Raw genomic sequence first — 19,841 nt, forward strand, 5'->3', positions numbered from 1 at the left:
CCCTGCTGAGGAGTATCCCGTGGGAGCACGAGGGATCTGGGACCAGCCTGGCTCTGTGCATGCGTGGAGCCTCCTCACTTGGGAGCATCTCTGGGGACCGTGTGTGTGTGAAGCCGTCCCCTCTTGGGAGCATCTCTGGGGACTGCAAGCAGTTGGGGATTGCAGGGTGGTGGGGGCCAGGCTGATTCTGTGTGTGCATGGAGCCGTCTCCTCGGGAGCATCTCTGGGGACCACAGGCAAGAGGGGCTCACAAGGTAATGGGGACTCTGCACACACTGAGCCATCCCCTGTGGGAACATCCCTGGGAGCTGTAGGGAGGGTGGGGACCCTCCTGGCTCCACATGCAGGCAGATCTGTGTCCCCTTTGGGAGCACCCCCAGGGGACAGTGAGCATGCACAGAGCTGTCCCCTCCTTGGGAGCATCGCTGGGGACAGGAGACCAGCAGTGCCATCCCCACTTACATCCTCCATCCATGGGATGCGTGGGGGTGGCTATCCCATGGGACCCAATGCCTGGGCACCACAGAGTGGGTCCATCCCTTATGCTGTGCTCCCGTGCCCTGGCACACCAGTACTGCACTCTCCAGGGCCATCTCTGTTTCGCACCATTGCTCTGGTGCCAGGCTCTCCCATGAGCTCTCTCCGCAGCCTGACTTCTTCTCATACCAGGAATCATCACATGCAAATCAGGCAGCTCGATGCCTTTAATGAAATCCTCCGAAGGAAAGCGTTTCTCTGGTGAATTGAGGATATTTATTTCTCACAGCAGAAATTTAACATGCAGATTAGTTAGGTCTGGTAATTCATCACACGAGATTGTCCTATTAAGGACTGCATCGAGTCCTGCTGCCTTTGGAAATTGCCTTACACATAGATTACCTCTGGACAGACACATCCACAGAGAAGCATCTCCTATCTGCAGTCAGCTCTCTTTCTTCTCTCCCACATCCATCCATGCCCATGAGGAGCCCAGCAGCTCCAGAGCTGAGCCCAGAACCCTTTGCCAGGAGCTCAGAGCCCAGGAAAGCAAAAATACAGCTCTGACACACGCCAGCCTCAGCGCAGCGCTGCTCACCTCACTTCTCCAGCAAAACATCTGCACCACTCATCCTCCCAGTGCTCCCCTTGGGCAAAGCGCAGCCTCGTGTCTCCTTGCCAGGGTTCCCCCCCACCCCAGCTCTGGGTTGGTTTGCATGGCGAGGGCTGACCCAGGAGGGACAGATTCGTCCCTCTGCTCTGATCCTTTGCTGGGTTGGGGTGGGCGGCCCTCAGGGATGCAGGGAGCGCAGTGTGCTACAAACCCAGCTCACTGCCAACCTGTGTGGCCTTCAGAGGCTCCCAGTTGTTTGAAAAACATATTTTGTCCTCAGTTTTTGTAAAAATAGAGCCAGGACCCCCCTACGAAGACACAGCCTGAGGGCATGCAGGGTGCTCTACTCCTGCCCCCCCCCATGCTGTGACACTGCCCACCAGGAGCACTTTGCTGGCTGCTGGGAGAGCTCTGTGCCAGCCCAGGTGCGAAACACAGCCTGGGGCACTAATTGCCATTCATTAATATAATTAACAAGAGTTGATGAGCAGAGGTGGGGGGAGGTTGTGGCAGGCTAAGTGAGTGCTCTGTCCTGCTGTGTGTTGGGGCTGCTTGCATTGCTGTGGCATGGTGTGACAGGGCAGCACTTCAGGATGGGTAAGGGCAGCGGAGGGGGGCTTTGCTTGTGCCCCTGGGATGCAGGAGCTCCTTGTTAATTGGTTCAGGGCTCCAGCAGGGCCTGTGGAAGCAGTGATTCATGGAGCCCTTGCGATTCCCTCACCTGAAGGAATCCCTTCTGGTGTGCAGTGAGATGATGGCTCCAGCCACATGTGTCCAAACAGAGCCCTCTCAGATTGGGAGCTAATTGAGATTCAATAACACGCTTAATGGGGGCTGATGAAGTACTGGGGGGTGTATTTAAGCTGTATTGAGCAGGAGCCCAGCTCAGGGCGAGGTGCTGGGGCACATGGCTTGGATGCTGGGAGTCGTTAAACCTCTGCTAAGTGTGTTTAATGCTCACTTGACATTTCATTATCACACAGTAACTATTCAAATACATGTCCTCTCTAGAATTAATTAGTCGTTATACAGGATATTAATCAAAGGGGGCTGTGCCAGTGTGCTTCTATCCAAAATCTGATCCAGCTGTTGCTGTTACTGTGCTGCATTGGAGGAACTGCACAGATTTCTGTACTCTTCTGGCTTTAAATTTGATGGATCAAATCCTTTGGCTGGTGCTTTTCCCGGCCCCTCTCCACCCCCTCAATCTAATAATAATTCTGCAGTGTCAGCCCCACGCTTCTCAGCAACCCTACAATAATAGAGGCATAAGCATCAGCCAGGGCTGGGGCAGGGCTGTGCTGAAGTGTGGGGACACTGTTAGGGACCCTACAGTAACAAAGCAGCGTGCTGGGGAGCAGAGCAGGAAGCATTTTGGGGCCCTGTGGTGTTGGTGCTGCCAATGCCTTGCCAGGGTTGTGGATGAGAGGGGCTGTGGCTCATCTCGGGGCTGTGCCATGTGGGCACAGCAGTGGGAAGATGGGGAGGGGTCCTTGCACAGGCACCCGTGTTGGGGGGGGATGCCCAGTGGCGTCCCCTCTGTGGTGAGTGGGTGTGATTTGTGTGCCCCAGATTGAAAGCAGCTGCTTCTTTGGGATGTTTGCAGCTCTCATTCTGGCTGGAGCCCCATGGGGGTTGGGAAGCTTCCATGTGCACAGCTGAGCTGCTGACGGGAATGGCGCAGGCACCTCTGGGTTGCATAGATAGATGGAGAGGATGCGGTTTCTGATGTGATCCCATCCATCTGCCCCATCCTCCTCCTGCTGCTGGCAGCTCTGCGGAGCCGTGGTCCCCTGGCATGTGGCTTCTGGCTTCAGGGCCCCCGGTGTGAGCGTGGCACAGCCGCCTCCTGACTGAGCCTTGAGACTGTGGCTGTTTGCCATCTTGGCATGTTTTGATGCGTGGGTCATTTCTTGCTTCAGAAGTGCTTTTCCCCATGCACAATGCCTTGTCAACCTCTGTCCTTAAATGCAAAACAAACAAACACTGAAGCAGAGGCGTCAGCAGCCAGGGATGCTCTGGGAGTGGGGCAGGACCTCTATCCCAGCCTGAACTCGTGCAGCGCATGCCTGTGGGCAGAGCAACTGGGTTAGGTCAGCTTTTGGGTGCTGCAGCCCCCAGCTGGAATCAGGGGGGCTGTGCACCGCACCCTTTATGCCTCCCTGCTCCTCCCACCCCGTGAGCAGCACAAATTCAATCCCTGTCCTCCTGTGGCCACGCTCGCGGAAATTGCATGGGAGCGATGTGGGATGGAGGCTCTGCAGAAGCCAAGTGGCAGAGAACAAAGTCTCTGCTCACGTTGCTTAATAACTGCAGGCCAGACTGCGCCCAGTAATTGATTTCCTTTCTCCGGGCTATTTTCATCCGCTTAGGTGTGTGCAAAGCTGGTTGCTGTAATAGCTCCTGCAGCTCCAGCGGCACGGGGCCAGGGCTCTGCTAATTGGGCTGGTGGGGGCAAAGCCTCCCCCTGCCCATAGGGGAATGCTGCAGAGGGGATGTGTCACAGTGGGGGGTGCTCTGAGCGTGGTGGGGGTGTGGAGGGAGGGCCAGGGGGTTCCATGCGTGGGGTTCATGTGGGCATCGGCTGCCGTCCGTCCGTGCGTGCAGTTGGGAGTCGCGGTGCGTGCGTGTGATTTATGGGCGAGGACAACACAAGGAGAGCGTGCCCATTATTTCTGGTGTCCGCATCCGTTCCTGACAGCTCCCTGCAATTGAAATATCTTATTTAAAGCCTGCAGGGATCGTTTTAAATATCAGCCGTGACACTCAAGGACTTGTTCCCAAAGGGCATCCTCCCTTCCCGGTGGGGACGGGCAGTCCCTGGCACGCAGCGTGCCCTTTGCTGGGGCTGTGTGACTCTCCCCCTCCTCCCCGCCATGTTTCCTTTTCACGAGAAGATGGGACCCCTCCAAATCCTGCCCTGTCTGTGCCCATATGGGTGGCAGTGTTGTGCTGGAGCTGCCACCCCCACCATGCCTGGCAGTGGGCACATGGCTCTTCCCAGCAGGTTCACTCCTGAATGCCCCCATCTCCTTTTCCACACCCAGATTCCCATAGGCACTATCTCTGTGTGCAAACCCAGCCTGGCCCTGCTCCATAGCGCAGCGTCAGGGCATCCCCAAAGCAGCCTGGGGGCAGATCCCAGAGCCCACAGCTCCCATATGCATTTCCTGCATGTGGGGCAGGGGCCGAGCACCCACCCTGGCTTGGGGGCAGCCCCCATCCCAGCTCCCATGCCAGGAGATCCCCAGCAGAGGAGACATGTTCCTCATGCCTTATGAAAGTTTAATTTACGCTCTGTTATCAAAAGAACAAACAAAGCTCTGCTGCAACAGCCTGCGGCGTGCTTTAATGCAAGATTGGATTTCGGGCGAGGAGGGTTGGAGCTTTCTTATTTATTCCCTCTCCATTTTATCTCAGAGCACTCCCTGTTCGGGAGGCAGCGATGCAGAGCTGTCCCCCACGGGGCTGCTGCCTGTGAGACTGGGGGAGCTGCAGTCCATTCTGGGGGCATGGAGCAGATGGGGGTGTCCACCTCAGGGACTGGGAATGACCCCTGGAGGTCTGGCGACAGTGGGGTGATGCTGGGTGGTGGAAGACGAGTGAAGATGTGGTTATTCCCTTTATCTGCTTATCAGCTTGCAGGTCTGCTGTCTGATAAGAGCAGCCACGAGGGCAGTGGGACTGATAAGGTGGCTCAGCTGCAGAGCGATGCTCAGACTCTGGGTGTCTATGGGGCTGGGGAGGGGCTTTGGGCAGCCAGGATGCTCAGAACCCCCAGGACAGCCCCAGCGTCCAGCATCTGTGCCCTGATGAGGCTGTTGAATCTCTGTGTGTGTGTGTGGGAAGGAGAATCCCAGGCAAAGTGTCCCCAGGTTGGTTTTGTGGAGGAGGTGGCACCGTTTGCACATCCCAGGCTGCGTCTCTGCTTTTGATGGCTCCAAGCCATGCAGGGGATGGATCAAGAAGGAGCACGGCAGTGTGTTTGGCAACGTAACTGTGAGCCTCCTAGGAAAATGGGTTAGGGCTAGGGTTGTTCCTGCAGCATGCATGGCCTTGCCTGCATGCACAGAGGGGCGCATTGCACACACACACACACACTCACGCACCTCCAGCAGCCGCTTTTTTTGGGGAGGGTGTCAGCACCTGATGAAACAACTGCAGTGCTGGCCTGGGACCTGCAGCCTCTCCCGGGGGCCGTGTGCTGAGTGCCCCCCAATCCTATAGGTACATGATCACCTCGTTGGACCGCACGCATGCTGGGTTCTACCGCTGCATCGTCCGCAACCGGATGGGAGCCCTGCTGCAGCGCCAAACCGAGGTGCAGGTGGCCTGTAAGTGACAAACGTGGGGTGGCACACTGGGCAGCCCTGAGCTGGGAGGGATGGGACCAGGAGGGCTGAACCGAGGGGGGTGGAGGGGGATCAGCATTGGGGTTATCAGGGGGCTGGGGTTGGTGGCTCTGTGTCCCCTCTTTGCTGTCCCTTCCTTGTGGGATGCCCCCAGCCCTATCCTCATCAACCTCTACACGACAAATCAGGGAGCTAATGGGAAATTAATAAGGCAGCTGTGCTAACAACTAATGATAATGGCAAAGTCGTTAAAAAGAGATTCTTTACATGTTTTTAATTACAGTAATTAAGGGAAGTCAATAAAAATCCCCCCACTTCCCATTCTCAATGCACCCTGCTTCGCTTCTGCTTTTCTCAGCTGTGCAGGGCAGCGGTGCCACTACCGTGTGTGTGGAGCCAAGGTTATGCTTTGCTTCTCCCTGCAGGGATTGGCTGAGCCGTGCCAGGGCTGAGCCGTCCTCATTGAACCCACAGCACGGTCCTGTGGGTGATGGGGTTAATCAGCTCCAAGTGCTGCAAGGATGGCTCTTGGGATGAAGGGAGAGCAGAACCCAGCATGGCCCTATTGCATCTTTGTGGGGAGCCCGTCCTTGTCGCCTCCAGCCTGCTCCCTGCTGGGGATGGATCCTGCTGGGTCCCCACGCTGCCGCTCACTGATGCTGCTCTCTCGTGTTCTGCAGACATGGGGAGTTTTGAGGACAGTGAGACAGAGCAGAGTGTGTCCCATGGGGAGGCAGCTGTCATCCGGGCACCTCGCATCGCCAGCTTCCCCCAGCCCCAGGTCACCTGGTTCCGTGATGGGCGCAAGATCTCCCCCAGCAGCCGAATGTGAGTGCCCACCAGTATACCCCAGTACCTCCTCAGTGCCCCCTCAATATCTCCCCAATGCTCTCCCAGTATCTCCTCTGTATCTTCCCTCTACTTTCCCACTATCTCCTCTGTATCCTCCTGCATCTTCCCAGTACTGCATCTTCCCACTACTCTCCCAGTACTCCCCTCCTATACCCCAATACCTCCCCAGTATCCCCCCACTATCTCCTCAGTAGTATCCCAGTATCTCCCCTGTATCTTCCCGGTACTCTGGCAGTACCCCCATCCCAGTATCCCCCCAGTATACCCCAGTATCCCCCTAGCATCCCCCCAGCATCCAGAGATAGTCCATTTCCCTTGGCTGCCGCCGTCCTTGTTCAACCAGCAGTGAGGATGTTTAACAGATGTCTTGAGATTGTTGCACTAAAACCCAGGGAGGGACTTGGCGACTGTTTGTCATCAGGGAAATAGATTTAACAACAACAAAAAAAAAGAAAATAGCCTTAGGGGAGGGAGGCAGGGGGGGCTCAGCACGTGCCAGGGCAGCAGCTGATGTGGAGGAGCGTGCACGGTGTGTGCATGTGGGGCGTCCCTATGGGGCTGCATGCTGAGCCCATCGCTGGCAGCACGGCGTGCGGGAATTGAATTTGTAACCCACATTATGCAGGAATTGAACTGGTCTCTTTTCTATTTGCAAAGCAGGATTGAGGAGATAAAACTCCTTTATCTCATATTTAATGGTAAAATATATTCCACTCTTCTCCCCCCCCCTCCCCTCCCCAAACCATTTTATGTTTCCAGCAGATTGGATCGTTCCGTTAAGAAAAAATAAATAAATAACCTGGGCCCTATTAATCTGCACTATCCACTGTGCTCCGTGGATGCTGTGCATGGGAGGGTGGGTGTGCAGCGTGGGGCTCAGCCTGTGGCTCATTTGTAGGGTCAGTGGCTGAGCTACGCTCCCCCGCACGATGGGCACGTATTTAGAGTTGGGATGGTCTGATCCCATCTGTACCCATGGGGCGGGGAAATGAGGGTCCCAGCACATCAGTTGTGTCCCCATTGGGTTTGGGATGGTCCGATCCCATCTCCCCCCCCGTGATGTGGGGTAGTGGGGAGATCCCGATTGATCCTCCTTCGGCTCATATCCCCTATGCCACGCTCACCCCACAGAGCCATCACGCTGGATAACACCCTGGTCATCCTCTCCACGGTGGCTCCGGATGCGGGACGTTACTACGTGCAGGCAGTGAACGACAAGAACGGGGACAACAAGACCAGCCAGCCCATCACGCTCGCCGTGGCCAGTGAGTGCCCCGCTCCCCCGGTGCCGCCTGGCTGCCACCCACCTTTAATTTGCAGTAAATCTCTTTGGAGGCTCCGCTTCTGCTGACTTAACGGTTTGGCTGCCTCCAAATTTATTTAGGCACTTTGGGCTGTGCTGCAGACGGCGGCCAGTGCTAATTGCAGCACCAGCAGAGCCCTGCTCCCTGTGCTGTCCTAATCGTGGTGCTGCTGGGGTGCCCTCAGGTGCTGGGATGGATCTGGGACAGGATGGTGCCAAGTAGCTCCTTTGCTGCCCTGCTGGTGCCCCTGTGCTGGCCAAAGACCTCTCTTGGTCCGTGTGGCTCTGGATCAGCCTCAGTCTATTGCTGAACCATGCGCCCCCTGCCCTCTGGGTCCCCTCTCTGGTACCTATCCGAGTGATGACCCCATCCTAAGGAACACGTCTCAAAGTGACGCTGGTCCTCTTGTCCCAGCTCCTGCTGTTCTCTCCATGGCTGCTGTTATGCATTCCCATGCAGGGCTGTGCCTGTTCCCCTTTCCCTCCTGCCCCATTAATCAGCTGCTCCGTACCTTGGCATCCCAGTGCGTAATAAACAACTTAGAGCCCATGTTTATGGATTCAGCTATATCAGCAGCTTTCACGACGATCACATTTTTACAGCGTCTACATGAGGGTTTTTTATTGTTGCAATTATTTTGCTTTATATACTCCCTTCTCCTCCTTCCCTGCCAGCTGGTGCCGTGCAGGAGCTGCTGTATGGGGTGGAGGCTGTGGGGACACAGGATCCTATGGGGGGAGAGGGTGAATGGGGAGCTGAGAAACTCCCAGATGCCATTGTGATGGGCTGGGTGTGCTGCAGGAGAGCAGAGCCCTGCAGTTCCTGCCCCTCCATGGCATATGGAGGGGGGGGGGAGTGCTGATGGCTGTCGCTCTGGCCTGCTTCTCCCCAGACGTGGGTGGCCCTGCCGATCCCATCGCACCCACCATCATTGTCCCACCCAGGAACACCAGCGTGGTGGCCGGGACCTCAGAGGTGACCATGGAGTGCGTGGCCAATGCCAGGCGAGTAGCAGCGGGGATGGGATGGGGCTGGGGGACCCCCATCAGCTCTGTTCAGCAGGGGTGAGATGCGCCATGGGGTAGGAGGTATGGGACGCAGGGGGGCTGGCTCATGGCATCCTCCTGCCCCTCCCCTCCCCAGGCCACTGATCAAGCTGCACATCATCTGGAAGAAGGACGGCGTGCCCATCTCCAGTGGCATCAGTGACTACAGCCGCCGGCTCACCATCCTCAACCCCACGCTGGGTGACAGTGGCTACTATGAGTGCGAGGCTGTGCTGCGCAGCAGCAGTGTGCCTGCTGTGGCTGAGGGTGCCTACCTGTCCGTGCTGGGTGAGGCACTGCCGTGCATGCAATGAGTGGGGCCGAGCTCAGCCCCTCAGGATGGGTGTGAAGAATCCCAGTGCTAACGCTGCCTGTCTCCGTGTTTCCCTTTGCAGAGCCCCCACAGTTTGTCAAGGAGCCGGAGAGGCACATCACAGCTGAGATGGAGAAGGTGGTGGCCATCCCGTGCCAAGCCAAAGGTGAACTGCACCTCATGCCTGCTGTGGTCTCGCACCTACCATGTTCCTATGCCTGACCCAACCCCGTCCTTGCAGGTGTGCCACCTCCCGATATGGCCTGGTACAAGGACGCATCCCTCATCCATCCGGAGCAGCTGTCCCGCTTCCAGCTGCTGGCAGATGGCAGCCTGCAGATCAGTGGGCTGCTCCCTGATGACACTGGCATGTTCCAGTGCTTCGCCCGCAACGCGGCCGGAGAGGTGCAGACCACCACGTACCTGGCTGTGACCAGTAGGTGTCAGCCCCCCTGTCCCAGAGCCCAGGATGCCCTGCATGAGATGGGACCCCCCAGACAGGGACAGACCCCTTTGCCAAGACTAAGCACTGGGGAGGGCTTCGGGGGTATCTGTGCATCTCTTTGCTCCGTAGGCATCGCCCCCAACATCACGAGGGGTCCCCAGGACAGCACGGTGATCGATGGCATGTCTGTAATCCTCAACTGTGAGACCTCGGGTGCTCCACGCCCAGCCATCACCTGGCAGAAAGGTACAGGGGCTGGGGGCACGGTGCCCTGCCTGCATGGTCCAGGGGGTCCTTGGCAAGCTCATTGCACGGGGCTCAGCCAAATCTTCATCCTCCTGGTTTGGTCCTGAGCTCATTGCTTGGCTGATGGCTGTGGGTGACAATCCCCCCGTTGTCCCCCAGGGGAGCGGATTCTGGCCAGCGGCTCGGTGCAGCTCCCGCGCTTCACCCTGCTGGAGTCGGGCAGCCTGCTCATCAGCCCCGCGCACCTGACTGATGCCGGCACCTACACCTGCCTGGCCACCAACTCCCGTGGCGTGGATGAAGCCTCCGCTGACCTGGTGGTCTGGGGTAAGGTGCCTGCATTGCAGGTCAGACCCTGCTGGGTGCAGTGCCAGGGACTAGAACGTGGCTGCTCTGCTTGGAGGGATGCTAAGACTTACACCCACGTGGCCGCCTGTGACACTGTCCCCAGTCCTATTAGCTGGATCTACACCTTTGCCAGCACCCTGCAGCCCCTCAGGCAGTGCCGTTCCCTCATCCTTTCCCCCCACAGCACGGACACGCATCACCGACCCACCACAGGACCAGAGTGTCATCAAGGGCACCAAGGCCTCCATGAGCTGCGGCGTCACCCACGACCCCAGTGTGGATGTCAGGTGGGGGTCGGGGCCGGGGGTTGAGGTGGGATGCACTGTGTGCTGGCGCTCGGTGGTCCTACAGTGCCACCTGGTGCCGTGTGCGTGGGGATCCCGGCACTGGATCCCCCCTGCGGGGAGGCTGCAGGGTGCCAGAACCCCGTCGGGCTCCCACCTGGCACAGGTACGTCTGGGAGAAGGATGGTGCACCGCTGGGCACGGAGAGCGGCCCCCGGCTGCGGCTGGACGAGGCGGGCACACTGCACATCTCCCAGACCTGGTCAGGGGACATCGGCACCTACACCTGCAAGGTGCTCTCGGCTGGTGGCAATGACTCACGCAGTGCCCACCTCCGTGTTCGGTGAGACCCCCACCCCATAGATGCTGCGTGTCCCGCTGTGCCCCCAGCCCTAACCGCCGTGTCCCCCGCCCCGTCCAGGCAGCTCCCCCATGCCCCCGAGAGCCCCGTGGCCATCTTGAGCCCCCTGGAGAAGCGGGCCATCAACCTGACCTGGGCCAAGCCCTTCGATGGCAACAGCCCCCTGCTGCGTTACCTCGTGGAGATCTCTGAGAACAGTAAGGGGCTGTGCCCACCTCCCAGACCCTGGGGGTTGTCCCTGTGGGGGTTGGCTCAGCTGTCCCCATCTGGAGATGTGGGCTGAAGCCTGGTCTCTGTCATCACACTGGGAAGGGAAGAGATGCTGTGTGGAGCTTAAGGACCGTGGGACTGCTCAACCAGTGGACAGGGGATGCAGGAACCATGAGGTGTTCTCCACCTGCTCACCGCTTTCTCCCCACAGATGCACCCTGGACAGTGCTGCTGGCCAGCGTCGACCCCGAGCTCACATGGGTGGTGGTGCGGGGATTGGTGCCAGCCCGTTCCTACCAGTTCCGCCTGTGTGCTGTCAACGATGTGGGCAGGAGCCAGTTCAGCAAGGACACAGAGAGGTGAGTGGCAGTGGGGGGGACACGTGTCTGCGGATAGGCAGAGTGCTCATCCTCACCTGGTGCCCCTCAGAGTGTCTCTGCCCGAGGAGCCACCCTCTGCACCGCCCCAGAACGTCATCGCCAGTGGCCGCACCAACCAGTCCATCATGATCCAATGGCAGCCACCCCCTGAGAGCCACCAGAACGGTGTCCTCAAGGGCTACATCATCCGGTAGGCGCCTGTGGGGGAGCGTGGGCACCCTGTCCCCACTGTCCTGGGATGCAGAGCTGATGACAGCTGGTCCCCAGGTACTGCCTGGCCGGGCTGCCCGTGGGCTACCAGTTCAAGAACATCACCAATGCTGACGTCAACAATCTGCTCCTGGAGGACCTCATCATCTGGACCAACTACGAGATCGAGGTGGCGGCGTACAACAGCGCTGGCCTGGGGGTGTACAGCATGAAGGTGACGGAGTGGACGCTGCAGGGAGGTAGGCAGGGCTGGGCAGAGCTTGGTGGTTGCACCAGTGGGGTGGGAGCTTGACTAGCCGTGCTCAGTCACAGAGGTGATGGGGATGGGCTTAGGAGGATGGGTAGGGGGTACCTGGGATGAGCACAGGGACCAAGCATTGGGCATGGCCCCAAGATGAGGCACTCCTGGATGCCTGGAGTCCCTGTGCTGAGGGAGGAGACCCAGCAGAGCCAGAGCTGCTGCCAGCGTGCCGTCCATCCTTACAGTGCCCACTGTGCCCCCGGGCAACGTGCAGACTGAGGCCACCAATTCCACCACCATCCGCTTCACCTGGAACCCCCCCAGCCCTCAGTTCATCAACGGCATCAATCAGGGCTACAAGGTGAGGGGTCACTCGCAGATCTCCCTGAGAAGCGTGCACCAGGAAGCCCCTTGGCCAACCCACACAGTGTAGCATGACTCCTCCTTGCAGCCCCCCCAGCTATTTTAATGGATTCCAGCCCAACTGTTAAAACAATATTTACTGAGATTTAACACTTGCGTGGTCTTGGAGTCTCTGTAATTAATTGCAATTTGCAATTAATTCAAATTTACGTTAATTAAATTGAATTGAAACATTAAACTTGTTTCTTAATCCACTCAAAAGAAGTTCAGGAATTTAATTGCTGCTGAATGAGATAACCAGAGCAAGTAGGATATTTAACATTCTTATTAAATGCCACTTAGTATTTTTGATTAGTATTTTTAGGGCCTAATTAGTATTTAATTAAGTTGCTATAGGCTATCTTGCACAATACCAATTAAATGCCCAAACATACCTCCTAAACGAAGGCAAGCTGGTGATTACGTGCTGTTATCAATTGGAGTTAATCACTAATTGCACGCTCCATATTGGCTCGTAAGGGTACACACGTACCAGTTAGACAGCATCAAGTGCTCCCTGCATCATTAATTGATATTTAATCAATGCTGAATAAACAAAGGGGGCTGGGGATGCTGGGAGGATGGCGCTGGTGTGGTGGGGACCATGGTGCCTGTCCAAGCACCTCCTTACCTCCCAACGTGGAAGGGCCCTTTTCCAACTTGGGATGTTTGGTGATTCTACGATTCCTGCAGCTTATTGCCTGGGAGCCGGAACACGAGGAAGAGGCGACGGTGGTGACGGTGCGGCCCAACTTCCAGGACAGCGTCCACGTGGGTTACGTGGTGGGGCTGAAGAAGTTCACGGAGTATTTGACGTCAGTGCTGTGCTTCACTACGCCGGGGGACGGCCCGCGCAGCCCGCCCCAGCTGGTGCGCACCCACGAGGACGGTACGGGGAGGCTCTGCGCGCCCCAGGGTGGCAGTGAGCAGCCCAGTGATTTGGGGCTGGATCCTGCTGGTGCTGGGGGAGGATGTGGCACGGGGTGCCCGTGAGCCCTGGGAAGCCCTGTGCCTGGGGAGCCCGCTTCGTGTTGGGTCCTATGGGCTCCCGTGGGTGCGTGGCTGTGTGCTGAGCCTGGGTGTCTTTGGGCAGTGCCTGGTCCTGTGGGACACCTGAGCTTCAGTGAGATCTTGGACACATCCCTGAAGGTCAGCTGGCAGGAGCCCCTGGAGAAGAACGGTATTCTGACAGGTAGGGATGCTGAACCCCAACTCTGCGGCATCTGCCTGCCTCAGCTTCACAGCATCTTCCTCCAATCCCTGACCTCACAGCAACTTGCCCTCCAACCCCGCAGCATCTCCCATGACCCAACCCCACAGCATCTCCCTGCACCCTGCTCAGCCCCACAGGGTGGGTGACTGGGGGCTGATGGCACGGGGTGTGCTTCAGGCTACCGGATCTCCTGGGAGGAGTACAACCGCACCAACACACGGGTGACCCACTACCTGCCCAACGTCACGCTGGAGTACCGCGTCACCGGCCTCACCGCCCTCACCACCTACACCATCGAGGTGGCTGCCATGACCTCCAAGGGCCAGGGCCAGGTTTCTTCCTCCACCATCTCCTCAGGAGTGCCACCAGGTGAGTTTGGTGGTGTGGGAACACCGTGGGATGCAGCTGGTGTTGGGGGCGAGCAAGTTGGTGCCACCCACCCTGCCCTGTCCCTGCAGAGCTGCCCGGTGCCCCCACCAATTTGGGCATCTCCAACATTGGTCCCCGCTCCGTCACTCTCCAGTTTCGCCCAGGTTATGATGGCAAAACCTCCATCTCTCGCTGGCAGGTGGAGGCACAGGTATGGGATGGCTGTGGGGTGGCAAAAGGGGTGCCGGGGGGGCAGTTCACCCCACTGCCTTCCTGCAGGTGGGCCAGAACGGTGAGGCTGAAGAGTGGGGGCTCGTCCACCAGCTGGCTAATGAGCCTGATGCCCGCTCCATGGAAGTGCCCAATCTGAATCCCTACACCTACTACAGGCAAGTGGCCAGGGCTGTGCCATCCTTCCTAGGAGACCAGACCACTCTGGTCCCCGCTGTGACCCTGCTCTCCCCTCTCAGTTTCCGCATGCGGCAGGTGAACATCGTGGGCACCAGCCCCCCCAGCCTACCCTCCAGGAGAATCCAGACCCTGCAGGCTCCCCCGGATGTGGCACCTGCTAATGTCACCCTGCGGACAGCCAGTGAGACCAGCCTGTGGCTGCGCTGGATGGTGAGGGTGGACCTTGAGGGTCTGCACCCGTGGGCACAGTGCCCATTGGGACAGCCTGGAGTGGCTGTGGGACACTGGGAATGATGGTGACTGTTTGTGCCAGCCTCTCCTGGAGCAGGAATACAATGGGAACCCCGACTCGGTGGGCTACCGGATCCGCTACCTGCGCTCGGATGGGCGAGGGCGGGCAGTGGTGCACACCATCCATGACCGTGTGGAGCGAGAGTACACCATTGAGGACCTGGAGGAGTGGACCGAGTACCGGGTGCAGGTCCAAGCCTTCAATGCCATTGGCTCAGGGCCCTGGAGCCATTTGGTGCTGGGACGAACGCGGGAGTCAGGTACCAGCAGCTCCCACCGGCCCAATGCTGACCTACACTCATTCCTAGTGCTGACCTTTCATTGTCATCCCCTCCAGTGCCCTCCTCTGGCCCCAGCAATGTGTCAGCACAGGCCATGTCCTCCAGCAGCATGCTGGTGCGATGGAGCGACATCCCTGAGGCAGACTGCAACGGCCTCATCCTGGGCTACAAGGTGAGCAGCTACACCAGCCCCAGTGTCTGTGCCCTGCCTCAGGAGCCACAACTTGCCCAGGCTGTGCCACCTCTGAGAGCCTGTTCTGTTCCACCCTGGGAGACCTAGGAAGCCCAGCTGTGCCACATGGGTTTGTTTCAGGTGATGTACAAGGAGAAGGATTCAGAAGCACGTGCCCAGTTCTGGCTGGCAGAGGGCAATGCCTCCCGCAGCGCCCAACTGACAGGGCTGGGCAAATTCACGCTGTATGAGATCCGCGTGTTGGCCTTCACCAGGATTGGGGACGGCGTGCCCAGCCGGCCCCCTGTCCTCGAGAGGACTCTGGATGATGGTGAGTGCCAGTGCACAGAAGGGCAGAAAGATCCCAAGAGAGCGAGGGGTACCCAGGGTGCCTAAGGTCATGTCATCCCTCTCTTCCTATCTCTGCTCCCTGGGGCTTCTCTAACCTGGACAACGCAGGATGCCATTCCCAGAGGATGGGAATGGTTGCTATCTGCATAGGGCTGGGCATTCTGCACTCACTCGTGTGCTCTGTGGTGAACCCCACCTCTCTCATTCCAGTACCTGGGCCTCCTGTGGGGATGCTGTTTCCTGAAGTGAGGACGACCTCTGTGCGGCTCATCTGGCAGCCGCCTGCAGCCCCCAACGGCATCATCCTGGGTAGGTGGGAGCTGCTGTGGCCGTGCCATGATGCTCTGCGGAGGGATTCAGAGAGCCTGTGGGAGCCAGGAGCAATATGGGAGAGGCAGAGGCCAGCTCCCTGCCACCCTTTAGCATCTCACAGCCTGCTGCCCCCACATCAGCAAGCTCCACCCCAAACATAGCAGGGAGTGACCCCCTCACTGCTGGCTCGGAGTGGGGTGAGGATGGAGGGGAGGCAATGGGGAGTGCTGAGGGGCCGTCCTCCACGGTGCCACCCCCATCCCTGCAGCGTACCAGCTCACCCACCGCCTTAACACCACCGCGGCCAACGCGGCTGTCAGCGAGGTGCTGGGCCCCAGCACACGGCAGTACACGGCCACCGGCCTGCAGCCCGAGGCCACCTACCTCTTCCGCATCGCGGCACAGACCCGCAAGGGCTGGGGAGAGGCAGCTGAAGCCCTGGTGGTGACCACGGAAAAGAGAGGTATGAGGGGGTCCAGCCTGCGGCTCGGCATGCCAGTGCTGTGCCCACGATGCTTCCAGCCCCCTGCCTCCTCCAGATCGCCCGCAGCCCCCCAGCAAGCCGCTGGTGCGGCAGGAGGACGTGCGTGCCCGCAGTGTTCTTCTGTCCTGGGAGCCGGGCAGTGATGGGCTCTCCCCCGTCCGCTTCTACACGGTGCAGACCCGTGAGCTGCCCAGCGGTGAGTGGGCACTGCACCCTGCATCCGTCAGCCACAATGCCACGGCCGTCATCGTGGACAGGTGAGGCACGGAATGATGCCAAGTCACGGTGGGGTTGCTGAGAGATGGGCTCTGCTTTGGGCACTCACCCAGTGCCTCGGTTTCCCCACCTGATGGGAAGCGCTCACAGCAGGGTTGTGAAGCGCTGTGGGAGGGATGGAGCCCAAGGAGTGCCTAATGGCCTCACCGTCCCCATCCTGCTCTGTTCCCATGCAGGCTGAAGCCCTTCACCTCCTACAAATTCCGTGTGAAAGCGACGAATGACATTGGGGACAGCGAGTACAGCGAGGAGTCAGAGTCGCTCACCACCCTGCAGGCAGGTCGGTGCCCCTGAGGGCTGGGGGTGGTGCTGTGCCTTCCTGCGTGGCACTGACATGGTGGCATCAGGTGTCCTGCTTGTCTCTGAAGCCTTACCGCCTACTTCTGCCCTGCAGCCCCCGAGGAAGCCCCCACCATCCTCTCTGTCACTCCACACACTACCACATCTGTGCTCATCCGCTGGCAGGTATTGTCCCCATGGAGGTGGCACCGAGGGGTGGCAGTGCTGTGCGGCACTCCATGGCTCTCCAAGGCTGGGCATTGGGTACAAGGCACCCTGCTGAGGCTGGGGACAGCCATCTCAGGGGGTGCTGGCTCAGAGCAGCTCCTCACCTTCCCCACTCCACAGCCCCCATCTGAAGACAAAATCAATGGGATCCTGCTGGGCTTCCGCCTCCGCTACCGTGAGCTGCTGTACGACACCCTGCGTGGCTTCACCCTGCACAGCATTGGCAACCCCAGCACCACGTGGGCTGAGCTCACCCGTGAGTGTTTGTGGCCTCGGGAAGCACAGGGACATGTGGGGCACAGTGGTGGTGGGCGGGGGACAGCAGGGCAGTGTCCTGCATCACATGCTTTGCACCCGTGTTCAGTGCTGGGTACCATTCTGGAGCCAAGCTGTGACCTACGGAGCTGTCACCTTTGTGCCATCAAATCAGACTTTGCTGTATGCAATCAGTCAGACTGTCCCTAACGCACTGTACTGTGCTGTGTGGCTGAGTCCTGCTGTGCTCAGACCCCTCTGTGCCTGTCACACGGGTGTCCATAAGTGTGCATGTAACACGGGTGTCTGTGTGATGTTCCTGCTGTGCGTGTCTGTGTGCTGCCATCCTCAGGCCCTGGAGGGAATGGGGTCACAGCTGCTTTAGTAACAATGGGGACATGAGGGATAAGGGTAGAGCCCAAGACTGCTCCCAGCAGCAGTTGATCCCCCATGGGGACCCTGATGCCCAGATCCTGCTTGTCCTATTCAGGGGATGGGGGGACTAGAGGGCTCCTCAGTGCTGTGACGTGTTCAAGGCCAGGTTGGACAGAGTCCTGGGCAACCTGATCTGAATGTGTATGTTTGGTGGCCCTGCCAGGCAGGGGGGTTGGAACTACATGATCCTTGAGGTCCCTTCCAACCCGGGTGATTCTGTGACAGCCTTCAGAGGTGATGGGCTCCTTTTGGGTACCCTGGGTGGGAGGCAGTGCTGGAAGGAGGACTAACACTGCTTGCTTTCACCACTCTGTGCCACCCAGCTGTCTATGCCGTGCACAACCTCAGCGAGGTGTCCCTCACCCAGTACGAACTGGACAGTAAGTCACTGCTCCCTGTCCCCCCACACTGCCACTCCCTGTGTCTCTCCCCTCTGCCTGCCTGTTCTACGAGGTGAATCCTCACGTCCTGTGTCCAGGGGACACCTCTGCTTGTCTGCTGCCGCTGCCCCTTGGGAACACTCTTGTGTTTCCTGGAGAGGGGGTTCTGTGGGGTCCCTTGGGAAGGTGGCATTCTGCTCACCCATCTCCTCTCTCCCCACAGACCTGAGCAAGCACCGGCGCTACGAGATTCGCATGAGTGTGTACAACGCAGTGGGTGAGGGACCCCCCAGTCCCCCCCAGGAGGTCTTTGTAGGTGAAGCAGGTGAGTTTGCTAGAGGGGCCTGGAACAATCCTGGTACATTGTCCTGTGTCCCTATGCCCCCCCTGCATCCCCTCTTTACAGCCCCAATGGGCCATTGCACATCGAGGGAGGCTTTCCCCCCCACCTTGGTTGTAGCTGGGCTGTAATACTGCTCCTTCCTTCTGCACAGTGCCCACCGGAGCACCGCAGAACGTGGCCGTGAAGGCAGCCACTGCCACCCAGCTGGATGTCACCTGGGAGCCACCACCCGCTGAGAGCCAGAACGGGGACATCCAGGGCTACAAGGTACCGGGCTCCATCACCTGAGAGTTGGCACTGAGCTGGGGCTGCGGGACACTGGGGCTGTGGGGATGACGTGGGGAGAGGCTGGCAGAGTGCCGTGTGCCCTGGGAAGGTGCTGGAGAGATGCTGTGCGAGTGTTGTTGGAGGGTGCTGGGTACCCTGGTGAGAAGCTGAGTACCTGGCTGGGTTCCCAGGAAGATGCTGTGCGTGCCGACGGGGAAGGGATGTGGGGACGAGCCGGGTGGCTCTGCCCGCCTCTGAGCACCAGAGGGCGCCTTCGGTCCTCGGATGCGCCCGGTCCCCGGTGCGGGCTGCTGGGGATCTGATAGGGTCACTGATGGGAATGCAGCCGGGCTGCCCTGCCCTGCACTCTAGATCCGCATCCATCGTGATTCCTCCTTCCCAGCCCTGTCCTTTGAGATTTAGCAGCAGCTCAGAGGTGATCTCAGCACGACTGATGTGCAGTGCACTGATGCTTGTCCCTGAGCCAGCTGCAAGCAACGGTCTGTCTGATGCCTGGCATTGCCTGGAGCCGTGCTGGAGGCATGCTGGAGGGGGACTGGGTTTTCCCTCTGGCATACCCAGAGCTCTAGCCACTCCAGGACTGAGGGCTTGAAGTAGGGCTGTGCCGGCTGGCTGAGCACAAGGCTTTGGTGGGGAGGAGGAATGAATTGGCATTGCACACCAAGCTGGGGTGTCAGTACCACCTCTTCTGGACCTGCAGATCCACTTCTGGGAGGCACAGCGGCAGAATGAGAGTACACGGGTGAAGACACTGTTCCTGCCCGAGACTGGGGTGAAGCTGAAGAACCTGACGGGATACACCTCCTACTGGGTCAGCATCGCTGCCTTCAATGCTGCTGGAGACGGACCCCGCAGCACCCCAGTTACGGCCCGGACACAGCAGGCAGGTGGGGCCATGGCACAGCTCCACAGGGCAGTGCTTGGGGCTGATGTGGTGCTGGAGGGTCCCCAGGAGCACTGAGCTGTCCTTGACTCCCCCCACATTCCCTTGCAGCCCCCAGCGCCCCCGGTTCCATCCGATTCAGTGAGCTGACCACCACATCAGTGAACGTGTCCTGGGAGCCACCACCGCTGCCCAATGGCATCCTGGAGGGTTACAGGCTGATCTATGAGCCCTGCATGCCCGTGGACGGTGAGGGCACAGCGGGGGCATCCGAGGGGACTCGGGGGGGTCCCGGCTCAGCGTCCATCCCTGCAGGTGTCAGTAAGATTGTGACGGTGGATGTGAAGGGAAACAGCCCGCTGTGGATGAAGGTGAAGGACCTGGCTGAGGGCATCACCTACCGGTTCCGGATCAGGGCTAAAACCTTCGCCTACGGACCGGACGTTGAAGCCAACATCACCACAGGGCCAGGGGAAGGTAGCGGGAGGCTGTGGGGGTGCTGGGGT

The 19,841-nt window shown here is 59.1% G+C and overlaps 1 protein-coding gene across 3 annotated transcripts in view; it reads left to right on the forward strand.

Annotated features, from left to right (window-relative positions):
* The window catches only part of SDK2 (sidekick cell adhesion molecule 2), a 41,164-nt gene that overhangs the window by 17,590 nt on the left and 3,733 nt on the right, over nucleotides 1-19,841 (forward strand). Inside the window, exons 3-39 of one of the 3 annotated variants that reach the window (XM_042865276.1) lie at nucleotides 5,318-5,424; nucleotides 6,123-6,270; nucleotides 7,426-7,559; nucleotides 8,491-8,602; nucleotides 8,742-8,932; nucleotides 9,040-9,123; nucleotides 9,199-9,393; nucleotides 9,532-9,648; nucleotides 9,808-9,975; nucleotides 10,181-10,283; nucleotides 10,447-10,623; nucleotides 10,702-10,838; nucleotides 11,063-11,210; nucleotides 11,281-11,421; nucleotides 11,499-11,680; nucleotides 11,928-12,043; nucleotides 12,778-12,973; nucleotides 13,178-13,276; nucleotides 13,475-13,666; nucleotides 13,756-13,877; nucleotides 13,946-14,055; nucleotides 14,137-14,287; nucleotides 14,391-14,628; nucleotides 14,706-14,821; nucleotides 14,963-15,152; nucleotides 15,383-15,481; nucleotides 15,753-15,947; nucleotides 16,024-16,225; nucleotides 16,421-16,524; nucleotides 16,639-16,709; nucleotides 16,872-17,007; nucleotides 17,765-17,821; nucleotides 18,045-18,146; nucleotides 18,316-18,431; nucleotides 19,153-19,339; nucleotides 19,447-19,584; nucleotides 19,651-19,812. In XM_042865276.1, coding sequence (XP_042721210.1) covers nucleotides 5,318-5,424; nucleotides 6,123-6,270; nucleotides 7,426-7,559; nucleotides 8,491-8,602; nucleotides 8,742-8,932; nucleotides 9,040-9,123; nucleotides 9,199-9,393; nucleotides 9,532-9,648; nucleotides 9,808-9,975; nucleotides 10,181-10,283; nucleotides 10,447-10,623; nucleotides 10,702-10,838; nucleotides 11,063-11,210; nucleotides 11,281-11,421; nucleotides 11,499-11,680; nucleotides 11,928-12,043; nucleotides 12,778-12,973; nucleotides 13,178-13,276; nucleotides 13,475-13,666; nucleotides 13,756-13,877; nucleotides 13,946-14,055; nucleotides 14,137-14,287; nucleotides 14,391-14,628; nucleotides 14,706-14,821; nucleotides 14,963-15,152; nucleotides 15,383-15,481; nucleotides 15,753-15,947; nucleotides 16,024-16,225; nucleotides 16,421-16,524; nucleotides 16,639-16,709; nucleotides 16,872-17,007; nucleotides 17,765-17,821; nucleotides 18,045-18,146; nucleotides 18,316-18,431; nucleotides 19,153-19,339; nucleotides 19,447-19,584; nucleotides 19,651-19,812 — 5,243 coding nt within the window. Of the gene's footprint in view, nucleotides 1-5,317; nucleotides 5,425-6,122; nucleotides 6,271-7,425; nucleotides 7,560-8,490; nucleotides 8,603-8,741; nucleotides 8,933-9,039; nucleotides 9,124-9,198; nucleotides 9,394-9,531; nucleotides 9,649-9,807; nucleotides 9,976-10,180; nucleotides 10,284-10,446; nucleotides 10,624-10,701; nucleotides 10,839-11,062; nucleotides 11,211-11,280; nucleotides 11,422-11,498; nucleotides 11,681-11,927; nucleotides 12,044-12,777; nucleotides 12,974-13,177; nucleotides 13,277-13,474; nucleotides 13,667-13,755; nucleotides 13,878-13,945; nucleotides 14,056-14,136; nucleotides 14,288-14,390; nucleotides 14,629-14,705; nucleotides 14,822-14,962; nucleotides 15,153-15,382; nucleotides 15,482-15,752; nucleotides 15,948-16,023; nucleotides 16,226-16,420; nucleotides 16,525-16,638; nucleotides 16,710-16,871; nucleotides 17,008-17,764; nucleotides 17,822-18,044; nucleotides 18,147-18,315; nucleotides 18,432-19,152; nucleotides 19,340-19,446; nucleotides 19,813-19,841 lie in introns of all 3 variants that reach the window. The other 2 variants (XM_042865274.1, XM_042865275.1) reach the window with 2 other exon arrangements.

This window comes from Lagopus leucura, unplaced genomic scaffold, assembly GCF_019238085.1.
Source record: "Lagopus leucura isolate 7727_CA_CO unplaced genomic scaffold, USGS_WTPT01 Super-Scaffold_797, whole genome shotgun sequence".
NCBI classification, from domain to species: domain Eukaryota; kingdom Metazoa; phylum Chordata; class Aves; order Galliformes; family Phasianidae; genus Lagopus; species Lagopus leucura.